Below are 26,459 nucleotides of genomic sequence, written 5' to 3' on the forward strand. Positions count from 1 at the left end.
ACACATGAAAATATTTAAAGTGGTATTTACAAATATATACAAATAGTTAAAATATGTCTTATAATTCAAGAAATAGTAAACAAATATTTTTAGCAGTATAGCCAAGATACAGTACTTTTTTCATTCTTTTCTTTTCTTTTCTTTAAATTGGAAAGGATAGGATCACAGTGGCTTCTGAATGACAGAAGAAAGAAGGCACAGCAACAAAAGGTTCACATAAGGCAAATCATGAGATAAAAGGTATTCTGAACTTCATATTTTAAAATTAAGGCAAAGCCTCAAAAAATAGTAAAATCTAGAGTCCCCACACAATTTTATGTTAAAACAGGCCTCACCCACCTCACTTTAAGTTTTCTCTATAAAATCTTTAAAAGACTTTTGGAACAAGAGCAAACATTTAATTAAATCAAAACTTATGCTTTCCACTTGTACTCAAAAAATTTTAATGTTACACATTGAAGGCTACTTGCCAATGACTTTTAAACTTTGTGCAATATTACTATGGGCATTGAAGACTAGAACACTCCAGACAGAAATAGTTAGGACTATATTTAAAATGTTATTAGAATCCATATCCAGAGTTCTCTCTTTTTTTTTTTTTTTTAATTAGTAAGACATTTTAAAATGGATAATTTTGAAAATTCTCAGGAATTTAAACAAACCCAAATATTATGCAATTAACTTTTTTTGGTTTTTGAATATAGAATAGCAGGAAGCATTTTCATGTTTGGTTTTCTTCTTGGGTAACTTTTAGATCTGAAAGAACTTTTATGGCTTATCTGTCAACTTATATTAGAATGGATCACAATCGCCGTAGATTCTGCTTGCTTTTCTTAGTCCCAGGAAGTGGTCCTAGCTTATAGTTTGGTTTCATTGATTTGCCACTCATACAGTCACTGGAGCTGTGGTAGCTGCACATGCACTTTGTGCAAAAGTCAAAGCCACAGCTTTCACGGTTGCATATTGCTCTGTGCAGATAGGAGTCATACTTGGCAGGTGAGCCACAGCGATGGCAGACTTTCAGGCTTTCAGAGTTTTTCAAGGTCTTGGCAGCCTATTGGAAAAATATAAAAAAAGTCATGAGCGGAAGATAAACACCCACCCCAAACATTCTCTGATGTTATTTAACTACCATAGAATGCATTGTATATTTTAACTTTTCTCCTAGTCTACAGAAATATATTACAAATTCAGTGTAATTCTGTTTTTATCAAATTCTCATGGAGATTGAACAAGAGTAATCAGTCTGTAACTGCAGATATCTTCAAATGGATTAGAAGCAACCAATTTTAAAATCTTACTGTTTGTTAAGTTACAGGTGACTGAAACACTGGATGGATAGACTAAATGCAAAGCAGTAAAAAAAGTAACCCTGACCTAACTTCTTAATTCTCCAACCCTCATCCAGGGATGGGAATTTAGTTAACTGTTTCCATTTAAAAGGAAAAAAAAAAAATCTGAACTCAAATTACTGCCAATATTTCTGAAAAGTGATCAGTGAATTCAGAGTTATCAGCTGTGGGACACCACCTGAGACAGCAAAAATGGAAACAATTCCTAAACTTCTCAGATTAATCCATTTTTGACATACACACACACACAAAATCAATCCTTCCAAAATTATTTGGCATTTGAAAATTATAGAGCTGTATGTAACAGCTTATATTCCTTGACTGTTAAAAGCAAAATGTTTTTATAATCTAAATGTGTGCATGGGCATAAACACACATATACACATACATATATATATGTGTGTATGTATATGTATTTTCTTACCATGACAAATAAAAATTCAGATTGCTACTGTAGTTTACAGCTGCATTTTCAGATTCATAACACTACGAATACTGTATAGTTGTTCTAGAACAGCTTGATCACACCTTCCTGTCTGATTGTCTGGTCTGTTTCATAAAGCTTGTTACAAAATGAAAGTCTGCAGCCACTTCTAAACTGGCTTAGTTTCTTTTATTTCACCAATTTGCAAAATAAGATTTTTGAGCTTGAGAAAGAACTGCTTTGGTAGTTGAAAATATGCCCTTGCTTATTAAGAATGACTTTCAACTGACATTGTTAGTCTTGTAATACTCTTGCAACGTAGACCTGCACCTAGAGGTGAAAAAAAATGCTTGAGAAAAATAACAAGGTGAAGGGAAATCCAAACTTCCAGTGTTTCTACTTCTATAAAGCAGTGCACCTGGCTGAAATCAGTTTCTAAATCTAATAACTTATCTGTGACAGTTGTCCCTATATAACTTTGCTATATAGCAAAATTAGAAAATTATGAAGTCTTTGAACGAGAAAGTCTATTTAAGAAATCAGGTTTTACAGTCGTTGACTAAGGAACAATCTGAATTAAAACTACAAATCTGAGACACTTCAAATATGTAATTAAAAAAGCCATTTCAGTTTCAGAAATTAATGAAAAAGCATAACATGAACACATGGAATATTAATTTCAGTTTTCAAAACTACTTAGTCTTTGGCCTTTTTTTAAAGTAGAAATTGACCATCAGTTTTGAAGCAAAATTGACAGCTTTTAGAAACTGTGTATCTAGAAAGCACCAGATTTATCATAAGCCCACAGAAACTAAGAGGAAATGACTAAATTTTTTTTATTTCTGATCCATACCAAAATTTAAGCCAAAAAAAATCCGTAAGTCATTTTGATGGTACCTAAGAATTTAAGGGGAAAAAAAATGTAGAACACCCCAGTGTATTAATATTCTCCATTTTTTTGACAGTTTTTTAATACTGGCTCAATAAGAAAAAAATCTGGTAGCTATACATATAAGAATTATAAGCGTTTCAAACTGAAGATACTACTTTTAGAAATATCTTTTACAAGCTGATCATGTGCCTGACAACATGTAAGTAGTTAAACGTGAATGAAAATACCAGTTACCTCAGAAAACTCCATAAGCCTGCTGTGATTCTTAGATGCTTTGGATGCTTTGCCTTTTTTACTGAAGTTGTTTGGTGGGGTGGCTTTCTGAACAGAAGCTAAGGCTGCTCGGTAGAGAACATATTCCCTTGTTGCAGCATGTTCTGATGTTTTACTGCCATCCTAATAAAAACATGGATAAAATTAACAATCAGATCTGTTAACTGTTTATAGAATATAAAATGACTTTTTGTTTCGTATGAGTTAACAGCTAATCTTTAATTCCTCCTCTGACTAGGAGATTTCTAGTAAATAAATGTCATAGCAGGTAGTATGCTAGCAATTTTACCTTAGCTTTTTCAGCAACTACAATTATAAATGTACAAAAAGGACCCCGATTCAGACCACCAAAACCAATAATCTTCTATTAATTCTGAAATTTGCTTTCATATTAACACGTCGTAATTATTTAGACAGAGCATGCAATTTAGTCATTGAAGTGTTTTAAAGCACAGAATTTCTATTTCTTTATGGTTAACAAGAATACCTTTTCCTTCTGAGAAGTCAATTCCTCCCCTCCCTTGATTTTCCAGTTTTGCATTTCAAGTTAAACAGAATGTACAGTGGTAGAGGGGGATCAAACTTAACAGGATGAATGTTCGTATCAGTGGTGTCCAGTTGTTTCATGCCAGAATAGTATCATACAGCACTATATAAAACTGAAGTTAGCAACCATATTGTGTGGCAGATTCTCCACCTGGTTTCATTGTGCTTCCATCTCAGGGAAAAAAAACCAAAAAAAACCAAAAAAAACCCACATGCCACTCCTTTTTATCATTCTTTTAGAAGGTGACAAGTAGAATGCTAATGTAGTTGGATATCGTTTTATCATTTTATACAACAAATAAGCTGGGCATTAGGAGTTGCTTATATGCAAAGGCTTTTCAATTATCTGTAGCTGACATTGTACTTCAGAGACTGCTGCTGGAAAGCAAAAGTAGAAGATCTGTATCTCACTGTTGGCTAGTTAGTTTCTCTTCCTCTTTCTCCCTTCTGGATGAATGGCCACACTGCAGTAAGCAAGCCATCTGCTGAGAGGGTCCATGGCTTACCTAACAGGCAGTGCTAGAATTGATGCTCTTTTTTCTTTGTAATATAGGATATGTGAAAACTCTTAAGAACATCTCCTTGGGTAACCTTTTCAGTCAACCATCTCTGGACTCCAGAAATAGTTAAGACACTAAAGATGAAGTGATTAGTAATTCTTGAGATAGGGCATCCTAACAGTACAAATTCAAACATTCCAGTGAAACTGTTTTCAACCACAGATCTCTTTTGTGATTATTTAAGCCTAGAAGTGTTCCTGAAATAACAGAAAGACACTACTGATTTACGCTTAAAATGTCCAGCCAGTGCAGAAACTTACAGAAATGTTTTTCACAGCTTTACTATATGTTTGGAAAGCCCATTTATCTTCATGGAGAATCTTCTTCCATGTTGTGCTGACTTTGGCAACACTGTAATGAAAATACAGGCATGTCAGTTACCTCTTAAGAGAGGGAAAAAGAATATTATTCAACAGTAGGAACAATTTTGCAGTTAGGTGATAACATAATAATACACCAACCATTGAGTAAATGTTCCAAGTCTCATATCTAAAATATTCTTAAGTCATCTGATTAGGTTGTTTGCTTTCCCAATAACATAGCTAGAAGATCAATATACTTACTTTATTAAATCCATCTCATCGAGATGCCTTAAAATGTTTGCTAAGATATGCTTCAGGTTCTTTTGGAAGAGTTCAGCAAGAATGTCTATTCTGTCTAACCCCATTTTCTTTCCAATTAGGTTATGAAGTTCAAACTTTCCCCTAAAAACAATCTTGTCTATTGCAGTCCAAGACTTGAGATTTCTTTTACCACTTTTTTTCAAAGTTGAGCAAATCATTTCTTCATAATGGATTACTGGCAACAAAGTCTTCTTTGAAAACTGTATTTTGTTTTGGTTCTTCATGAGACAGTGCTTTGGTGTGCCACAGAGATTTCCAGCCAAAGGTATACTATCCTCATGTTCTACTGGATCACTATATTGACTGCTTAACATAGAGGAGTAACCACTCTCATCATTAAACTTACTGTTTTCTAGTGCCTCCATTTCATAGACACCTTCATCAAGTCTCTGGGTTACTTGTTTGTTTTCTTTGTTATGTACAGGCCTTCTTTCATCTTCAAGATCTAGATTTCTGGGGACTGCATGGTATGATTCACAAAGGAATATTTTCTGATGCTCTTTGGCACAGTCTTTACAAAACTCTTCCTCATAACTCGATGGGTAGGATTCTTCCAGTCTTGTTTCTTCCACAGCAGACTTTGACGGTGTGAACCCAGTGTGAAAAGAGGTACAATTAAAATCACATTTCATTTTGAAAGAATGGTCAAGGTTTGCTTTCATTATTTTGTTCGTATCCTGCAAAAACAAAAGCATTAATATGAGACTACATGAACTGCATCATAAAACCTTTTTTCTTCTTTTAAAGAAATGATAATGTCTTCCTTCTGCAAGTATGAATTTTAAGCTTTTATCTAACAAACCCTCCAGTGCCTAAAACACAGACAACTAAGGATTTGAGTAGCCACACACTAAATCTATGTGAGATCTTCTAAGAACAGGAAGTTTATGCTGCATAAAACAGGGCTGAGAAAACTGACTGGATCATTTACATTGTCTCCATTTCCCTAAATATAGATTACTTTTGACACACATGGACTTTACTTCTTGCCCTAAACACAAGCAATATATTCAGGATATTTGCAGTTCCTGCAAGGGGCACTGGTGAAAACCATTTCTGCAGCCCATGAGTGATAGCAGAGTGCTCAGAAAGCTCGTGTTGGGATGGCCAGAACAGAGCCATCAGAAGGGTTTGTATCTAAGGCCAGAGGCAATGCTACTGATGCAGCCAGATATCTTGCAATGGCAGGAGAGAGGGGGTGGTGCAAGGAAATTTCATGCATACTGACTTGTATATACGCATTATAAGGGAAGGCAGAGAAAAGTAAACAATGATTAAGGTGAAATATAGTAACACAAGCACGTTTTTAAATAGGTAGGAAAAAGGAACCCTAACTAATAGATATGGGGAAATAGTTTTCCTTGACCCATTTCTTTCCCCTCCCCCAAGTGTGGGGCTATCTATATTAACAATTGTTGGGGGGATGGGGAAGCGCTGAAAGGGAAGAGGAAGCCATCTCTGTTGTATTAAATGTAAGGAAAAATAATTTTCAACATGCCTTTGCAATCTGAATGCAAAATAAGCTTCTACATTTGAGCAAGTATTTTAGGAGGTTTAAGTATTTTTAATAGTCTTGGAAAAAATATTTGAGAAATAGAGGCATTTCGTAAATATTCCAGAGAAAAACTCCCTCCTTACCGACACTGGATGTAATAATGGAGCAAATACATTCAGCTTTTTGTGCGTTGTGGGGATGACACAAGGGAGAGATGTAATCCCTTCCTAAGCCACCTCCTTCTTCCCTTTCCCTCCTAGGGCTTGGGAGTGCGAGCAGGGGAGCTACTGGGCTGAATCCATATAGAATTAGAAATTAATCCCCCACTCCTACTCCATGTTTTTGAGGTACCAAAGCTGCAGCGGAAGCCTCAACCCCGTTTTAGAGAAATTTTCTGAGTTCCAGGGGCTTTGCGCTGTCAGGCTGCTCCCGCCCAGCGCTCAAGATGGCCCAGGTCCGAGGCAGGTAGACAAGCTCTAGGGGCTCTGCGAGCCCCGGGGCCGCCGAAACCATGCTCCGCGGCTGCGGGCTCTCCGCTTTACCTCGCATTTGAGGCTTTCCCCCCAAAATGGTGGCCGCGGGGCGGGCTGGAGCGCGCCAGGGGGATGCCGCCCTCCCGGCGGCGTGGCCCGGCGGGCGGGAGACAGCGCTGCGCGCCGCCGCCTCGGCCACCGCCCGCCGGCGGCATCGGCGCCCCCCGCCGCGGCGGCGGCGGGGTCAGACGGCCCTGGGCGGGGGGCTGGCGGCGGCGCGGCCCCCACACGGCCTCGGCGGTGGGGCCGGGCGCTCCCGCCGGCGCCCCTACGCTGGGGACCCGTCCCGCCGGCGGGATTGCTGCGGGCCGGGCTGCGGAGAGCGGCGGCCGCCCTCCCTCCGCCTCCTCCCGAGCCGCTCGCCTCCCTGCACGGTGCCGCAGTCCCGCCACCCGCGAGCCCCAGCCCCCATCGGCCCCCTCCGCGGGGGTCCCGCACGCCGCGCAGCCCCCCGCGCCCCCGCTGCAGCGGGGCAGCCTGCGGCCGATGGGTCCCCTCAGCCTGGCCTGGCCTGGCCGGATCGGTTCGGTTCGGTTCGGTTCGGCCGCTCTCACCTGCATGCCTCCAGCCGCCGCGGGCCGCGGACAGTGAGTGCGCGGCCGCCCTCGCCGGGTGCTTTTAAAAACTTTGAATTTGGTATCCAAAATCGCGGCGGCCAATGGGACGCCGCCGGCGGGGACGGCGCGGCCAATGGGAGGCGAGCAGGAGGCGGGGGCCAATCCGCGGCGCCGCGGGCGGAGCCAGCCCCGCTCACATTTTCCCTCCTCGGCCGGCGAGGAGCGAGCCAAGTGGCCGCGGCGGTGGCGCGCGCGCGCTCCGCGAGGGGGCGGAGCGCGGGAGACCGCGGGGGCGGGGCCGCCGCCCCACCCCGCGGCGCCCCGCGCTGTCAGCGGCTGCCGCGCCGCGCCGCGCCGCGGCCGCTCCCGGCGGGAAGTCGCCCCGCACTTACCCCTGCGCCGGCAGCCCCATCCCGCGGCGGCGAGACGCGTGCTGGCGGTCCTGCCCGGAGCAGCGCAGGCGCTACTGTAAAAGAGAAGAAGAAACCCCGTTGCCGCCGCTGTCGTGGCCCCTTTTGCAGACGCCTGCCCGCCTCGCTACGGCGGCCCCAGCTATTTCACAAAGCTCCTCGGAACAATGTGCGCGGCCGTAATTATTCCTGTAACTGCATCTTGCTTGCGAAGAGCTCGGTGTTGGTGGAGAAACGGTTCACAAAGGATGCAGGTTTAATGGTGGAAAGTGGTAATAGGGCAGAAGAAACTTCTACATTCACGCTAAATGTATGTATGATCTGCCAAGCAGCTACTGGCAAGCAGTGCTAGTTTCTGATACATTCCTGCACAGCGTTCTCCCATCTCTTTATATATGATTAATCTCTTATTGAGTTTATCTAAAAGAATGAATTAATTCTGCATTACCTGTATAAGACACACATTTAAGTGCTACCTGATGTCTGCCCATACTTACATTTATTTTCAGATTGGTATGTTTGGGATAGAAACATAATTTTTTGCACACTCAGTGTGAATACCACTGGGGAAGAATCTGTTAAGTGTGGTGGTGGATCCCCCTCCATGGCTGGAAAGCAGTTCTGCTCATGCTTGCAAGAAATGTATTTCTTTTTAAGTATAATCAACATTAATTCTTGGCAGATCAAGGAAACAATTCTTCTGGAAGCTAAGCAAATGGAATGTAAGTGTAGGTATCCTACTACACCTGAAAATACAATCTTCTCGCAGTTCAAGAAGATTCCATTACTCGTGAATACTCGTGAAGCTTCACGAGAAAACGAATCTTTCACTAAAATGAATGCAGAGCAAAAAGCAGATTTCCTTAAAGAGTAAAGCTTGCAAGGAGCTACTGTAAGGTCCAAGCACTGGATTCATAGGACAAATTAAGGTAAAGAATTCCATCTTGTACAACACTGTCAGGTGACAGTTTTGGGATACCTCTGTCAGCCTCCTGCCACAATCCTGTGATGGCATCTGGCTTTCCTCACACTAGTCCAAGTGTGGCCTTGCTTACAGGGAGGCTGTGAGCCATCAGAAGCCGGCCAGCAAGTCCACCAGGCGAACAACACAGGCAACATCTAAGGTGACAGAGATACTATTTTATTTTATGCAGTAGATGTTGGTGATGCCACTTATCTGCCTGAGGGAATATAAAGTTAGACTGAAGACATCTCAGACTTCTCGCATCATCTAGCACAAGATAAATTGGCTATTAGTAAAGTCAAAAAGAGTGTGAGAAGTGCTCTAATGTTTTCTGGTTACAGCACTGATCTTGTGAAGATAAAAACCTCAGTCCTAGCTTCTGCTCCAGTGAATATCTGATTATTTTACGCAAAATGCATCAGCATTTATTTTTATTTCCTTATGTGCCAGTTGGACTTGTAAACCACGATTCTGTATGCTTTTTTTTCCCCACAGGCATTTGTTCCAAATACAGACTCAATAAATCTAAGGAGAGAAGATAATTATGAACCTATAATAATCAGTTTTGTATTTGCATTCCTCGCTGGATTTTATACAGAATTTTTAAATAATGCTATTCTGTAAGCTATCTGTAACAAACCCTGTGGCATTTACTTTTTTTCTACTCTATTTTTTCCCATTGATTTTAATTAAAGAGAAGTCCAAAAGTAAACTGTTTGTGGTAAAGTTCTTCCTTTGGTTCTGAGTACGTATTAGTATTTATATTTTAAATATATACTGTATGTGCATATATACATGCATATGTACATGCATGATGTTATAATGTGGCATGGAGACTGCAGGGTTTGTATTACTATATATTTGGGATTGTAAAACAGAGTCTAATATAAAAATCAAAATTCTTATTTATCCACCAATATAAACACGTACACATGTATCAGTAGATTAGAAGTGCAAAAGTCTTACTTTGCTTTTACAGATCAACTGATTTAAGATGTTGTTAAATAGAAAGAAAGAGTCCACAGCAGTAAGATGAATTCATATCATGTAACATTTAGAAAACTATTTAATAAACTGGACAGCCAATTAAAAATGTAAAGCAGAAATTGAAAAACTGAAGCCAAATAGAGACTGAAATCAAATCAGCCTTCGAGACAGCAAAACAATATCATAATGTGTCATTTCACTTTTGACTCAAGAACAAAAATAGTCTTTTCAAAGTAATTCACGCAACTGGTCCCTTGGCTTCAACAGCTTTTGTTAGAAAAAGAGATATTCCTAAAGAATTCTTCTTTTTGTTTTCAGTAAGTGCTACAGGGCCATGAGGACATGAAAGAGATACACTTGGAAGGACTCCCTCCCATGCGTAAGTGATAACTAACAAATCTGCTTGTGAAATCTCTAGATCAGTAGCAGAGATACTCTTTCAATGATTCTAACAAAATAGCATTTTTTCTGTTAACTCAGGTAAGCTGCTTGCTACTAATGTCTAAACTATTGTCCAAATGAAACCTGGAACTAGAAATAGCTCATTTTTTTCTGCCTACCTTTTGAGAGTTGGTGTATCAGTATCTTCTCAGTGGAGAAAGTAAAAACTCCAGGTACTTCTGGACCAGTCATATTTACTTTTTAAGTGTACTACTGCAACAATAATGTCTCATATAAAGTCTTCGACTCAGCAAGTAAGAAAACTGTTTATCAATTTTGAGGAAACAAGTTACGTTGTCTTTCATGACATGAAAAACAGTTCCATCTTCTGGATAGTGCTCCAACAAGCTCTTTGGCAGACAAGTGCCCGTATCTGTTGTAATATGGTCTGACAAAGAGTAAGGTTCAGGATGGATTTAATTTTTCATTTTCTGAAATAATTTCCATTAAAGATTCATAATCAGCGTATTCCCTCAGGGACTGTATCATTTCATCTAGCATGTCTTCCCCTAACATGAAACATTCAATATGATGCACGGATCTGCTTATTCTGTGGTCAGTAATCCGGTCCTGCGGAAAGTTGTATGTTCTGATCTTCTCCGATCTTCCTTTAGTTCCAATCTATCAATCAAAAAGCAGCAGTTTATGGTCACAGTCCTTTTATGCAAATGATGAAAACATCTGAATGCAGTTTCTTCTTTTCCTTCCATAAAAATACATAAAATTTAGTACTAAGACTAGCTCACCAGTTACAGTAATTGATCTTAAATATCTAAAAGAACAATTTTCCCATAGTATTATTCTGGTTGTTCATGCTCAAATCTAGTTTGTTTCACTAGGCCTCTAGAATTTATACTCTGCTGATCTATATTGCTGACCTAGAATTTTTTTTTTTTTTCTTTCTCTTAAACAAGTCCTTTTTGGATTCCTGTTCCACTACAGTTCCATTTCCTATTTGCAGTTCAGAAAAAGAGTTACCTTTTACACTTATGTACATACAGAGTTATGTCTTTGTAAAGTGAAACTTACCTGAATCTTTCGGACACTGTTTTGCTTTTTAGTTTCTTCTTCCATTTTGAGATTGTACAGTTTAGCACAAAGCATTTGCATAGCCTTCTCTTTGTTTCTTATTTGAGATCTTTCTTGTTGACATTCAGACACGATCCCTGCCAAAAATATCACAAGACTTAAGAGTAACATATACAAAAAGGGTTTTGCAATTTCTCTAAGATTTTTATTATATTAAAAACTAAAATAAACAGCTTCTTCAACACATATTTTGGAGAGTAGGAATGTGTAAGTCCCAACTTATTAATATCTAATGATAAGAGTTTAGAGGACGGGTAAGAGTTGAGTTGTACAGGTACGCCATAAGAGAAGAAATTTAATTGGGTATGTTGGACAACAGGTAAACAATGAAATAAAAGCTATGTAATGTCATGTGACTAATAGAAGATCGCTTTAACGTCAGTAATTTTTGGTCATAATTCAAGTAAAATTAGGAGTTAAGGAGCACTATTATTCACTAGATAATGAGTATATGGCATATGGTCAGTCTACACAGAAGTGGGCAAAATGTTCTTCAAAAAAGGCATGCTTTCTCCCTGCCAAAACCTGTAATTCAAGTTAAGGCAAGAAGCCAACAGCCTAAGAAAGCAATAGGAAAAACAAACACAGCAAAATGATAGCATAAGTTAGGTTGCTATTTGGATTTTTTGCGAGTAACTGTGGAAAGCTTACAGTATACTTATATAAGTTTACATGATATGACTCTATGAAACAGTTATTTACAGACAAGTTTTCTGTCATAATGAAGGCTTGTGAACAGAGTTAATATGAGTGAAATAGAAGAAGCAGAAGAACATTTGTATAGGAATGGAGATGAAGAGGAATGAATATCGGAAAGATGGAAAAAGAAGATGTCAAGAGATAAGGTGAGATGTAAAAAGCTCTCTGAAGCATTTGTAATTCATAAACACAAAATCTCCATAGTATGTTTTAGGACTTTAGGACTTCTAAGATCTTTTCTATCAATTCTATTGTTTACTTTCTATTTTACTGAGGTGATGCAACAAGTGTAGAATACATTATTGTCTAATATAAATATGAAGAAATGGGCAGCAAAAACCTGAATATGTGGAGATAAAGAGGACTCAAGATTACCTTGAGATGGTAAAGCCTGACTAATATTTGTGGTACAGAAGAGGAAGAGTTATAAAGTAATAAAGTCAAGGCAGCTGTTGTGGATTGCTCAAAAGGAAATAAAAAAGTTTAGAAATGGTAATAAAAATTATATGATAGTTCAAATGAGGTAGCATCTGAGGATGCTCCCTATATTTTCTAACCTGGACCGTGGGAAGGGGCCTCCTAATTATGTCTGTAATCTATGGGAAAGGAGCCAGGAGACAAAGAGAAGTTAGAATGCTGAACAGACTGTGGGGTAGATAGTACTTAAAAAGAACATTTTAAGATGGAGATAGAACAATCTTTTTTTCAGACACTAATCAAGAGAAGGTAGGTCATCAGATCCTGACCTACTCGTTTTTTTCAGTTCCTTTTCTATTATTTAAAAGCTCAAATATAACTTTTCCATAGAAATTATTTGGATGCTTTTAGAGTGTAATGCTAAATAATGAATGGCTTTCCTACTGAAGTAGGTAGTAGTCAAAGATACAAATAAGGGTTGGCACAGGACACTGTCATTAGCATACTATGGAATTTTTTGCATGTACAAAAATTATCTGTTCTACTGTCTTTCAGGTTTGAAATGTCCATTTTTTTGCTATTTTAGCTATTTTATTTGTAGTAATATTTATTTTTGTGATTTCGGTTGATAATGAATAGGACACACCATTATCTTCATAGTCTCACCTGCTGCTAAACACATAATCTTTTGTTTTGTGAAATACTGTAAAGATTAAATAATGATAAATTGTAAAAGAAAGATTTGGAAACTACTTTTCTATGCTTGAGAGTTATCCTAGAACTCTTCAATCTTGACTTCCAATATTCAGTTAATTTAGTTGAATGCTTAAGAAAAAAGAACTAATTGTAAAAGAAGACATGTTCTAAAATTTTTGGTAGTTTTGTGACATGGAGATACAGCCACTATCAATAACATTTATAAAGTTTAAAAATATTTTCAGAAGTGAACTGTTGTTCATCAGGCCTCTTATAGTTAGCTTACTTTTGTATGGTAATTCTTATGAAGAAACTGAGGAAGTTAAAAACATACAAAGATGTTTTTACTTTTCAGATCTCTGGATAAGTAAAACATTGCACTGTAATTATGATAGGGGTTCTAAAACAGAGATCGTGTACTAAGGAAAAAATTAAGCTACCTGTTGGAATATGAACTATCCGTACAGCACTGTCTGTGGTATTGACATGCTGGCCCCCAGCTCCACTAGCTCGCTTAGTGTCTATTCGTAGATCTTTTGGATTAATTTTCAGCCTCATCTGTCGTGGGAGACAAAAAAAAAAAAAAAAAAGAATAAAGAACACATCTATGTTCTTTCTTTCAAATATATATACTTGCTTTACTTTATAAAGCATATTCAGGCAAAATCAAACTCTTTTTAAGTTCATGAGTGGCAGCTCAGACCCACTTATAAAAAATACAACAAATCTTCATAACCAGATTAGAATGCAACAAGGTGGAAGCAGGGAAGTCAAAGAGTAGCTTATGACAAAACCATCCCTTAATGTCAATCTTTCCTCTCTTCTGAAAGCTCTGCACCTCTTCACAGCAGAGTTAACTAGTATTTGAACTTGACCAGGTGGGTTTTAGCTAAAATAGAACATACTCCCTTGTCCGAACTCTGGAAAGGAGTGGGAGGAAGGACTGAGACAACTTAAGGAGTGGAGGAAGGAATAACATATTCAGCACTTTGTGAGGTTAACAAGAGACAAAAATCATAACAAAGCTCTGATTTCCAATTGTTGTTGACCAAGCAAATACAGTAAGAAAATATTATCAGCCATACATTTTGAAAAAGGAAAATGTATATATTATAAAAATGGGGAAGAGGGAGTGTTAGAAGAAATCTCCATGAGCTCTCTAAACTAATTCAGTCTTTGCTACTGTATCAAAAATCTAAAGTTTTCCACAAAACATGCAAGGCAAAGTTACAGGGAATTTTTAAGGTATAGTGAAGTTAATTGCCAGTGACTTTATTTTGGAGATTAGGATTTTGAGGAAATAAAGAAGTTCCTTATCTCAACCCTCTCCACAAAAATGAAAATAAATAAACAAGTATGACTTCAAAATTTAACATTAAAAAAAACATTAAGAGAGATTAACAAAACACAGATAGGAAACATTTTGTGTATCAGTAAAACGGCAGGTAAACCATTTTTCATGGTAAATCAGTTTTACTAAAACACAAATACTACCTTAGTGGGTTGGGGTAATATTGCAACAGTCATTGTGCTGGTGTGAATGCGTCCTTGTTTTTCTGTCTTTGGCACTCGCTGAACACGATGCACTCCTCCTTCAAATTTCATGTATTTGTAAGCCTCAAGACCTGCTATACTGGCAACTGCATGTCTTAGGCCACCTTAAATACAAAAGAAAAACAGTTGTAAAGCTGTAAAAAACTGCTACTGCTATGCTATTATAATTCTAGCATTGTATGTAGCACTGTATGTATCACTTAAACAAAATTAGGAATTCACCATTTAAATGCTTAGTCAGAATTATATCTAAAATGCAAGAAAACTCTAAACAAAAAACAGACATACATACTCATACAGTTTCTCAAATAAAGGGCTGTTAAATTCATTTAACAGAGGCAAGTTCAACTTATCCATATACATAAAAAGATTGTTCATGAGCCATGAAACTATGTATGTACACACACATGCAACCACTGTAGAGGTCTCACTAACATGTGCAGGAAGTTTACATACAGATCAAACTTTGAAAGTTACCTTCAAAAACTGTATCAAATTTGTTAACTGTTAGTCAGAACCCTATCACATTTGAGAACATTGAGACCTTTCAAAGTTTCACAGCACTCAAAAGTTTTAACTTAAGGATGACTATTATTTGTACTCATCGTTCTTCCTCGCTCTCCTCTCGTCTTTGTTCTTCCACTTTAGTCTGTTGATCTTTCAGAATGAGCAGATCTCCAACTCCTGCCCTTCATACATTCAACAAAACACTTTACAGCGATATAGTAAAAGCTAGTGCTAAGCTGTCAAAATTGGCACATGGAAGTAAAATACAATATAACTGTAGGTTCTAGACAGAGAAGAGTATGATGCAACACCAGTTTATAGTATTCTTGCTCTACCTTTTGTGCTCGTGTGCAAAGCTTTTTCCATTTGTGCTAGTGTAACTGTTTGAGGGATTAGAGAACTGAGTTTTAAACCAGCAGTTTTTTGCCCGTTTTGATTTTTAAGCCAGATCAGTTCCTTGATCCAGTTCTCAGTACAAAGGATGGTGTGCCATGAGAACAATCAAAAGAGGAGATAAAATACCTGAAAGAGTATTGCCATTGAACTCTTGCAACATGAAATTACAGCTGAGGAAAACAGGAGGCACATACTTCTCAGAAATACTGCTTTAGGTCATCTACAGACTAAGTAAATCCCCAGTGCATCAACAACCTTGTACCACAGAGACAAGATAATAGCTTTTTAAAAATGAAAGTGAAGACAACACAGAATTTGAAAAAGCCATCCAGAGCATGAAAAAATCATCAGTCGGGATGCAGGCCAGGTTTTTCACCTCTACTGAGCAGATCTGCCTATGTTTTTGTTCTACTTAAACTTAATGCTCCCCATAATTTTACTAAAATGTATTTCCTTTTAAACTGAAATTTCTGGAAAATAGTCTATATTGCTTCTTACTTCCTTTCTCTTTCATCTCATTTTTGATTTCATGATTTTTTAAATTTTGCTCCTACTTGTACAGTTCTGCACCACTGATTCAAAAGAAATGTTCAACATACCTAATGCTTCAGTGATTTCATTTACAGCCACTGTCTGCTACAAATTCTGTAAGATTAATCTATCGTATTTAAAATACATATAACCGTAAAGCAAATATTTTAACATGTAAGAGTATCTGCCAATATCTGCAATTTAAATCAGTAAGTTTCATTCTGAGAGGTACTGTAAAAATGTTTCTACTATTATACAAATACCATTCCAATGAACAAAAGGATTCTTCTTTACACTGAATCTTATATAACCTAAAATAATTTATGTAGCTGACTACAATGCTAGTATTGAAACATAATTACTCCTTTACATATAAAAGCAAGTATTAAAAAAACATAATAAGCAATCTCTGCACATGAGAAAAAAGCTAGGCAATGTCAGAGTAAAAATAATTTCAATGTCCGCAATGCTAAGGCACCACAGACAAGTATTAATTATGTAATAAGCAGTTCATAGCAACAGCTAATGTTCTGTCTTTTCTCTCTCACTTAGCCTGGCATTGACATATATAACATGGGTACAATCTGTCTTTTGAGCTGCAGCCAAATCTATGACATGTTTCAGAGAATTAAAGTTTGTAGTAATTACAGTGTGTGTCTGGAGCACTGTGGTGCTTAGCATGAGATGCCCAAGAAATTGGTTTAAGAGACATATAGTTAGGCCATATTGTTTCAGATACATGTTTACCAATATATATAGTAAACTCAGCATTACTATGAAATGCACTAATCCAGTAAAATTGACACAAACCTTTTACCAAGAGGTTTTTACATGGCAGACACATCATAGGCCTGTCAAACCTATTTGTTTAGCTGTTGCAAGAATATGTTTGCCTCTTTCAATTAAAATGTTCCTTTCTATCCTGAAAAGCTGATACACGCAGAGCAAGGTGCAAGTTTGCATTCTCAGTTTCTTATGCGACAGCTTACACCCAGACTGAGATCTATGCCTCTGCATGCCACTGTACAGAGGGAAGTAGCTGATAAATAGTGATGTAGGTTTGTGTTTAATGTGCATCTTAAATCTCAAATGTGTTACTTTGTACAAAGACATTCTTTGGAGTAGAGCAATAACGTCATTTCAGTGCGGAGCCAAAATGATTCTTATTTACAGTTTTGCTTAACAGCCACCTTGCCTACATATGCTCATGTTCAGCTTTTAGTTGAATTCTGGAGATCTCTGAAGTGGAGGAGCTTGGCATTTTAACATAGGACCATGCTTTTGCTCATGCAGTTTATAAAAAATTGAGTGTGGATGGGATATAATAGCCTAGCATCACCAGCTAATATCTTTAACTCATTTTTTCCTAAACAGAGTAAAGACACTTTGAACTGAAGAGCTCAGTCTGGAAAATATGTCTCTCAGTGGCAGTGCTTCCTATAGTCCCCCTACCGCTCAACTTATTCCCAGCCCCACAGTTTTTGATAATACGTAGTCATGCAAGTGAGTAACATCAGAAAATATACTGCAGGAGGCATACAAAGGATACAGCTGCCTTTATTTTCCTCTAAATTGACATCTTAGCTTCCTAAATGTTCATCTCATTGCACAGGCAATCCACAGCAAGACAGAACAGTTTACAATAAATTTGTATCCATTCAGAAACTAACAGTTTCAAAAAGAAAATATGACAGGATGCTAACTAGGTTAATGTATTACTCCAATTTCCATTTTAAGGTATTAAATGCCTCGGAGCATGTGGGTTCACTGTCCATCTAAGAAAGAGCTTCCAACAAAAGGGTAGTCAAACATCACACCCTTTCTTTTGCAATCACAGAACTGCATGTTGAGTCAGATCTGACTTAAAACTCTCCAATAACAATAGATAGATTTCGAGCCAAATCAGCTGATTGATCCAATTAGCTCTGTGGTCTCAAAATCACTGAAAGGAACAAAAGGCTGGCAACTGCAGGGAAGGCGAAACTGTCCTTGCTTAAGCTGATTGTGAAACTATGGTCTGAAGGTGAAGCTGTATGTGACAGCTGCATTCATCTTATCTGAAGCTTGCCACCACTGGAAAGGGTAGCTCTCCTTTCCTCTCCACAACCCCATCTTGGGCGTATGAAATGGAGAGGATTTGCCTCTTCCTAATAAACCATTTAAGCTTATCTAACCTTACTATGTTAATTCAATTTGCAGAAAAGTTAATAGACTTCTACAGGCTTAGTAGGTTGAATTGGCTCAGCTTTTGGACGTGTTTGCCTGGTCATAAATAAGGATAAACACGACTTTCCCCTTTCCGCAGTGTACTGCGCTGTAACTTCATCTCGTCTCTATCTTCACTTAAACTGTGCAAACAGTTTACTTAAATGACTTCTTGGCCATAAAAAAGTTACTAGCGATAACAAGCCTACATAGTAGATAACAGCAAATTCAAGTCTCACAAAATTTAGGAATATATTAATTGAATTAACAGCAGTCACTCCAGGAGATTCTGAAATGGTGAAAACTAGAGCTCCAACTCAAAAAATTGAACCTGAAGTAAGTCACATGCTAAGAAGAAATCTGAAGAAGATTACTCTTTAAACAAATTTTATATAATTGCATATATAACTTTTTTAATTAGATTCCATCATAGGTTTTAAGAACCCAGAAGTGTAAGTGAAATCCGTATTAAATTAAAATCAGTAACTATCTTTATTATAATCACTAAAAAGTAAGCCAGTTGGCTTGACAAAAGCATACCTGTATGTACACATACTAACAGGTTAGCTTTTGTAATTTCACCTTTGACAAAGTTTCACAAACTGTTTCCCTATTTTTTTTTTGCAATTAAAAACAACTAGTTTTTAAAATTATTTCTTCTCATATTACCAACTAGGTGAATTAAAATTACATTTCATTGATACTTATTCATCAGAAGTATTAAGAATCAAAGCAAAAGATTTAATTAAAACTAAAAATGAATGTATAAAAAAGAAAAAAAAAGTATAAAAAAGACAAAAAAAGATGTTGATGCAAATACAAATGCAGTTAAAGTTTCCTAACCAGTCTGAGTTAGGAGCAGTAAACTGGACAAGTACCCATTTACTCATCCATACTCATTATATAATACATGTACTCCTCCACAGGAAAATGTAGCTTAGCAAAATGTGCCAACTTTACTAATGATAGTAAGGATATCGGCAAGCGTGCAGATGTGCTAACACAGACTCTGCAACTCTAGCCTGTTAAGAACCACACTTGAAATACTCAATTTGTCATTTAGTAGCTGAAATCCCTGTCACCTCATGTTCACTGCCATGACTTGGATTTAAGTTTCACAGCTGGCTTTAGCTGATCAAAGACTTCTGTTGCTGGAAGATGAGGTCCTGGTAGCCATACATTTTGGCCTCCAATGATTCCCAAGAGTATTTCTCCTCCTCTCTTGTGCTGGATCATCTGAAACCTAATTATGTTTTTGTTTGCTGTTTTCCAGTCAGATTAACTTGGTGATTGACTCTCTGCGTACCCACAGGATCACAAGTGTGAATGCAAGTAAGTCAGGGGAACACAAGGACAGCACAGCCACCTGATCTTTTTGAAAGAACCTTGCACACTTGCTTGATTAAGCTAGAATTAATATGTTAACATGTGCCATTACTAGACTTTCATTTGTTATCTAAACCTACCATACCTCATCTTTGTAAAGATACAATTTTACCAAGTGCAGTAAACTAACTTAACAGCTCATTATCATGAAAAGACTCAGTTTTTCATTTCTTGCATCCAGCCTCACGTTGCTGCTTATCTTATGCTTAGCTCTAGCACTCATGAGAATTTTTGCCTCATTAACCAGGCAAAAAACTATGCCAGGCATAAAAAGGATAATCTTTGCCAGTCTAAATGAAAGGGCATCAGAATAGATGAAAGGAAAAAATGGTAGGGCTGCTCAGACAGGTGCAGAGGAAGTATGGAAGACGGCAGAAAGAAAAAAAATACTCTTTTCTACACTGAGAATAGTTTTAATTACACAGTTTTCCTCTCTCTGCCAAGGAACCCATAATAATGAACTTACATTCAGCCTGCCACCAAACCGATCTGCAAGAACCAGAAATATCAATTAACTAAAGAGAACATATGCGTATCTCATCTGCATTTGTTAAAAAAAAAAAGGCTAGAATGTATTTGCCTCACTTTCTTAACTTCCTCAGTCCAGATACTTAGTTTCATTTCTACTTTTCTGAAATTACAGAAAGACAAATTTTATTTCTTTGTACTTTAGCAGTACTTTTCAAATGAAATTTAATTCTCAAATACAAAAACTGAGGAAAATTGTGTTCATATATTCAATAATCTTTGATTCCAAAACCAGGTTAGTGCAAATTAGTTTCCTACAGTCAGGAAAATGTTTCAGCTGAAATTAAAGTCACAAATATTAAGTGATTTCATTACTGACCTATTTCACTGGGAAAGTATTCTAGTATTTCAAACCTCCACTTTCTATACGCAGCATATCGTTGATACATATCGAATATCTCTGAAGTGAACAACATGGCTTCCTGTCCCCCAACTCCAGCAGTTACTTCCATGACAAGATCACTGTTGTCTGTTTCTTCTGAAGGAATCAAAAGCAATACTATCTGTGAATACAAAAACACCCATCTAAGATTTTACTCTGACACCGTGGTTCACCACTAAGATGAAAAGCCATGTAAAATGAAATGCCACCTAAGTCTGTAATCATTCTATGTGACACTCTGCACTGATTCATTGATTCTCCACAGGACTGGGTTCCCAGTGTCTTCTGATGCACCCTGCATTAGTTCATAGTCAGGAAGAGGGAGGAGGCATGCTGCTCCCTGTATCTCTTTGCAATAATGTAAGTTTTCATTCAGGACCTACAATACTTCATAGAACTTTTTATTATTCAGGAGCACTGCACCATGTTGTACCCTATAGGATACACACCAATGCTTGCAAAAAACCTGAATGTCTCCCTTCGCATCAGATTTCCTTTTAACTCAGTCTCAGCTTAGGAATGAAAAGGTGTGTGTGTGTACATATATATATATATGTATGTATGTATATATATGAGAGCTATCCTTACCCTGATCTGCAGAACTGAAAGATCCACCAGAATATTAGAACCAAAGAAAACAGGTAAAATAATTTTCCAGGTTGCATTTAATTTTGGATGATTTTTAAGTGCTTTCACTCATCTTTCTTTACTAGCATTAGGTGAAATCTCTTTGTACAGATTTCTCTTTCTTCTTTTGATAAATCTTTATTATAAACATTTAGAAAAATGTTTATAAAATTACTATTGTACTATTGCTAAATTGAATAAAGATTGTGACAATATCAGCTTCTACTTCACCAGTGAAATTAATCTACCATGCTGAGACTATATAAGCTAGCAGGTCTGAAACAGCTACATAGTTTTAGAAAAAGTGTTTTTCAAAACTACTTGTGTGTCATACTATACAAGTATAATATTACCAATAGCTGAAAGGTAGACATCCACAAACACACTAAAACAAGGCAAACTACAGAACTTACTTATCGAGTTTTACTGATTCAAATAATTTCAGACATAAGTAGTCATTCACAAACTATCTATATACAGACTGCATTTTTCATTTTGCTCAGACAACGGATACTAGTTAAGGACTACAGTTGGGAAGGGGAGGAGAGGGAGAAGAGGTTTTACATGCACAACCATTTATCTTATTTTAATGAGAAGACAATTTGGCTTTGCAAATTTAAGAATGACAAAGAAACAAAGGCTTTTCAAAGGACTCTAACCTGGTGTTTCAGTTCAGCTATCTCTTCTTGACAGGAAATGATTTCCTGTTCTGCAAGCTTCCGCAAATCTTCACTCCCATCTGGAATATTTGAGTATGGTTAATTATCAGATTTAAAATCATTGCCACTCTCTGAAAGCTTTCTGAAAAATGTTGTATGAACAACCTACTCCACTTACCAAATAAAAGTACACTAGATCTGTCAGAAAAAAGACTTAATAATGTGATCTGTAAAGAAGATGAACAGTATTTCTTACGAGTGTTTTCTGATGTTGTTCATGTACCAGACATGGGAACATCCGAATACAGGAAGTTTTCATTAGATATATGAACCCCCTCCCCTTTGTTTTTTTTTTACAGTGAAGGTGGTTGAACACTGGCACAGGTTGCCCAGAGACGTTATGGAGTCTCCATCCTCAGAGATTCTGAAAATCTGACCGGACACAGTGCTGAGCAACCTGCTCTAGCTGACACTGCTCTGAGCAGAGGGGCTGGAGAATCTCCAGAGGTTCCTTCCCACTCTCAGTCATGCTCTCATTCTATGAAGTTACTTTCTGTTTTCCAGTGTGGTAGGAACATCAAAGGTTTAAAGAGCATGAAAGTCCCACAACTGACATTCATCAGGCTATCACTGTATGTAAAACCCCAGTAATTTCTCTGTCAAGTTAAGGCAGAACAGCTGCAAAACTTCAAACGATATCTCATCACTGAAAACAAAGGTATGGAAAACCTCTTGCATAGTAAGAGGAATTTGATATTTTTAAAGTGTTACTTGACTGATCAACGCTAACGCTTTATGATTACAGCTGTTTTTCTATGCTACGGTTTTAATATGTTGAACTGTTCCTTTTTCTGGCCGCTTCATGACTCTGTTGCAGCTTTAAACAAACAAAAAAGTAAAGCCAAAAAAAAGGGCATTCCTTATAGTGAGGCTGTGGTTCCATATACATCCTTCAGTTGCAGCACCAGCTTAAGCATCTCCTATCTGCACTGATTCAGCTCACTTTCCTAGAAGAAAAATTAACCTCCAAAAGGAGAAGATAGTACAAAGAAAGTAACACAACTGCACAATCAGCAGCAAGAGAGTGAGATATACCCCTTTTGGGCACAGCAAGCTTACATGAGTTCAGCTGAGACTGCAGTTTCAGTCTCAGAGCTGACATACCTTTTCCGCACTGTAACTGCAAATAGTCACTAACACAATTTTAAAAGAAGCTTTGACTTTACAGATCAGGTTTAATATTGATGAATTAAGCAATATTTTTTTCAACTAATTCTAGAAGAAGGAAACTGAAAACATAACTGTGTATATTGGTTTAATCATAAACATGCTTTTTTTATAGTAGGCTAAGAACATGCACAGTTGACTAGCTGTAACACTTTTAAGCATGCAGATTTGGTCATCTGCAACTGCCTACATTTTTAGAATAACTAGTGACTGACCAAAGGCCTATATATAGCAAGACAGATAAAAATGAAGAAATTATAAATTTAATACAGTCAAATTAGATACTTATGATGCAATTTTTAAGAAATAATCCATTTAATTGCAGTTGCCTATTTTAAAGTGTAAACATAACAATCTTTAACATCAGTTAATATATTTAAAATATTTAACTACAGAAGTTCAGAGTTACTACTAACCAAGCACTCTGCTGAAGTTCTAAATCAGGTGGCACCACCTTCTTCAGCAAGTTTTGAAAAAAGAAAAAAAATCTTTTTTTTTTAGTTAATTCAGGTCAATGGTTAGATTTTTTTCCAAAGGAAGTGTTTCTCCTCCTTCAGTCTGAGGTGGGAGACAAGGAGAAGAAAAACAAAAAAGAGACTACTTGCTTTCAGCTGTTGTTTGCCTTCTGAATCAACTGAAATAACTGACTACTGCTAATACTTCTTTATTTAACCAATATTTAATGAAGCAGTAAGCATTAAATGATCTAGTGAATATTTAATGATCTAGGGAATGTTTACTGGTCTGTGTTGTTTTACCACATTTTGATTTCTAGCTGCTGTCAAAATGCAGCTTGATGCAAAGTAGGAAGTGTTCACTGTGTACTGAAGTGTGTTGCTAGTATCACAATACAAACTTAAATCACAGGTATGGATGTAGCACAAATTATTTGCTAAATTTTCTAACTTCTTAAATGAATGAGCACAAGTTGACAGCAGCAAGTTAAAAAAATGCAACCATCAAGAGTCAATTAAAAAAAAAGGGGGGGGGAGATAGAAGTTTTATATCCCAATAGGATTATCTTAATTTTATGCAAAATTGATGGTATCATGCTCTTCCTTCAAACGTGTTTTCCATCTGTCTCCACAACATTTTTTGTGTCTGTAGATGAATCTTACTCACTCACCCTAGTTCACACTTATTTGCATTTTTTCCTCTGCTTATGAGGTTTGCAGGCCAGGGGAATGTAAGAAGAAACTATCCTGAATTTTCTTAGCTTTTCTCATCTCCCTGAGAAGCAACCGCCTCCCAAAGAAGGTGAAAAGACCCCTTAGAAAATTCAGTCTTGTTCAGGTGCATTATCAAGAACAGTTCAGCCACAGATGACCAGCACTCCAGCTTCAGGCCACTGCGGGCCACAAACAGGCTGTGCACAGCCACGAAAAACAACCGCAGTGCCGCCACGCGCTGCGCTCCTAGCTCTCACCTCGCACTGGGGAGAAAGAGCAAAAATACGCACTTCTAGGGAACAGCACTAAGCTCCCTACAGGCACGCATTAACGCCCCCGCGTCCAACCGCCATTTCACCTGCAGGGCGCGCGCGGCGCCCCACTTCCCTCGCGCATGCGCAGCGCGGCTGCCAGCTCCCCGCACAGGTGCGCGGCGCCACGTGGCCGCCCACGCCCCTCCCCCGAGGCATTCCTCCAATCACGCCCGGCCTATGAGAATGACCACCTCCTCCTCCCCTTCGCCGCGGCCACCCACCTCGAGGAGGCTCCGCGCCAGCACGGGTTCCCAGTCCCTGCCCCCGCCACCCTCCCCTCCCGGAACCAACGCGCGGCGGGGCCGGGCCGCGGCGGCCACCGCACCGAAGGGGGCCGGGCCGGCCCGGCTCACCTTGCCGCGCCAGCTCCTGGGTGTCGCGCAGCTCCTGCTCCTTGTCGCGCAGCTGCCGGATCCGCGCCGCCAGCTCCGGCCCCGCCCCGGCCCCGCCCCGTGCTCTCTCCTCCAGGAGGCGGCGTAAGGAGGGGGCGGCGAACAGCTCGTCTAAGTAAGGCCGGGCGCTGAGCGGGCGCCGCGGATGCAGGCGGCGTGCCTCCGCTGCGCTGCCCTCCGCTCGCGCTGCTCGGTAGCTCCGAGGGGGAAGCGCGGCTGCCCGGCACCCTTGGGCCGCGCGGAGAGCCCGCGAGAGCAGCCGCATGCCGCAGCTCCGGCAGCAGCGGGAAGGCTCGCGCCTTCCTTCCCTCGCCAGCCTCCGCCGCGGCGGAGGTAGCCGAGCGCGCTCGCCTCGCTACCCCGGCTTCCGGAAGCTGCCGAAGAGGCTCGGCGCTGGTTTCGGAAGCAGCCGGAACGGATCGGGGCTGCACCGGCCACTTCCGGAAACAGACGAAAGGGTTCGGCTGCGCTGCGCCGCTGCCGCGGGAAGGGCGGCTGGCGGCCCGGGATGGGCGGCGCCCTGATTGGCCGGCCGTAGCGGGGCGGGACCAAGGGGGCGGGGCTGGCGCGGGGAGCGCCGTGCGTGAGGGGAGGCGGGCGGCGGTGGGGGCTCGGCCGGGTGGCTGCGCTGTGTCGAGGGCCGAGGGACGCCCGTCTCTCTGTCTGTCTTTGCCGCCGTCTGTGCGGCACGGGCCGTGCTGGCCCTTGGGGTTTCCGTCAGGCCTGCTCAGAGCAGCTCCCGAGGGCAGCGGAGCTGGTGGCGGGCAGTGCTGCGACGTGCCTCCCCGTCGTCCCGTGGGAGACTTAGCTCGACACACATTGTTTTCTTTTTGGTATTTTGTCCTTTTTTTTAACTCTAACCATGGTTGGGGGGGAACCCATAGGCCTCACCATATCTCCCATGCTATGTCACGAGCTTAAAAAAAAAAGCTCCTTGGGATAAGAGCGGACAAGGGTGCTGAGATTTTAACTTGTAGCGTTAAGCGCCGCCTTGCTCCGTAGCCCGCCCCCGAGGCAGTTTGTGCCGAAGCACGTGCGAACAGCTTCCCTCTGTGGGCTGGGCTGCCAAGCTAATACCGCGGGGCTTTCCCTCCCCCCCCCCCCCCCCCCGGAAGAAGTTCTGGGGACTAAACAACCGTGAGGTGATGAAGTTGCAAATACTTCTGAAAACATATGTTCGTACACATTCTACACGGAAAGCAGATCGAAAAAAAAATAGGAAAAATAGAACTAAATATGTTGTCAGATGTAGACAGAAAGGCAAGTCACAGAGCCTTTAAATCAGAGATTAGTGATTAGACTGAAAGTCTACTTCTAAAATATGAGTCATTTGAGTACAATTTCTGGTGTCAAAATTTTAAGCTGGAATGCATTGAAGATGGAGGAGTCATTTATTTAATAAAAGTGCTGTGATAAATACTGTGGGATGATCTTGGCAAATGGTCTGTGGTACCCAGACAGCCTGGCATATGGGCTTTCTTTTAGATAGCATCAATAGTAAGATTCTTGACTAAACTCAAAACATAGTTTAAAAATATAATTTATTTTAAAAATGTACAGCTATCCATAAAACTATATTAAGCAATATTTTATATTACAGTCTTTCAAGGAATCAGCAGGTGTT

The 26,459-nt window shown here is 39.4% G+C and overlaps 2 protein-coding genes across 3 annotated transcripts; both read right to left on the bottom strand.

Annotated features, from left to right (window-relative positions):
• Positions 1-651: 651 nt before the first annotated feature.
• FBXO5 (F-box protein 5) lies at positions 652-10,250 on the bottom strand. Its single transcript, XM_062573732.1, has 6 exons — positions 10,177-10,250; positions 7,648-7,721; positions 4,611-5,347; positions 4,308-4,398; positions 2,903-3,064; positions 652-1,054 (listed from the first exon to the last, which is right to left on the bottom strand). Exons 1-6 carry the CDS (start codon positions 10,247-10,249, stop codon positions 803-805), a joined length of 1,389 nt encoding a protein of 462 aa, XP_062429716.1. The 5' UTR covers position 10,250; the 3' UTR covers positions 652-802.
• Positions 9,681-25,329, bottom strand: MTRF1L (mitochondrial translation release factor 1 like). Of its 2 annotated transcripts, none has more exons than XM_062572397.1 (7): positions 24,797-25,329; positions 21,734-21,813; positions 20,385-20,568; positions 14,453-14,616; positions 13,399-13,516; positions 11,087-11,223; positions 9,681-10,678 (listed from the first exon to the last, which is right to left on the bottom strand). In XM_062572397.1, exons 1-7 carry the CDS (start codon positions 25,098-25,100, stop codon positions 10,463-10,465), a joined length of 1,203 nt encoding a protein of 400 aa, XP_062428381.1. In that variant the 5' UTR covers positions 25,101-25,329; the 3' UTR covers positions 9,681-10,462. The 2 variants fall into 2 exon arrangements, with proteins under 2 accessions (XP_062428381.1, XP_062428382.1); XM_062572398.1 differs by lacking the exon at positions 9,681-10,678 and adding an exon at positions 10,683-10,760.
• Between the last annotated feature and the right edge of the window lie 1,130 nt (positions 25,330-26,459).

This window comes from Rhea pennata, chromosome 3, assembly GCF_028389875.1.
Source record: "Rhea pennata isolate bPtePen1 chromosome 3, bPtePen1.pri, whole genome shotgun sequence".
Taxonomy (NCBI): Eukaryota; Metazoa; Chordata; class Aves; order Rheiformes; family Rheidae; genus Rhea; species Rhea pennata.

Coding starts and splice junctions, on each gene's coding strand:
- FBXO5 (XM_062573732.1), bottom strand. CDS start 10,249: ATGACTGGTCCAGAAGTACCTGGAGTTTTTACTTTCTCCACTGAGAAG. Junction 7,722..10,176: donor GATACACCAACTCTCAAAAG/GTAGGCAGAAAA, acceptor TCTCTTTTACAG/TAGCGCCTGCGCTGCTCCGG. Junction 1,055..2,902: donor GGCTTATGGAGTTTTCTGAG/GTAACTGGTATT, acceptor TTTTTCCAATAG/GCTGCCAAGACCTTGAAAAA.
- MTRF1L (XM_062572397.1), bottom strand. CDS start 25,100: ATGCGGCTGCTCTCGCGGGCTCTCCGCGCGGCCCAAGGGTGCCGGGCA. Junction 21,814..24,796: donor CCAGGAGCTGGCGCGGCAAG/GTGAGCCGGGCC, acceptor CAAATATTCCAG/ATGGGAGTGAAGATTTGCGG. Junction 20,569..21,733: donor TAGCTGAACTGAAACACCAG/GTTAGAGTCCTT, acceptor TTGTATTCACAG/ATAGTATTGCTTTTGATTCC.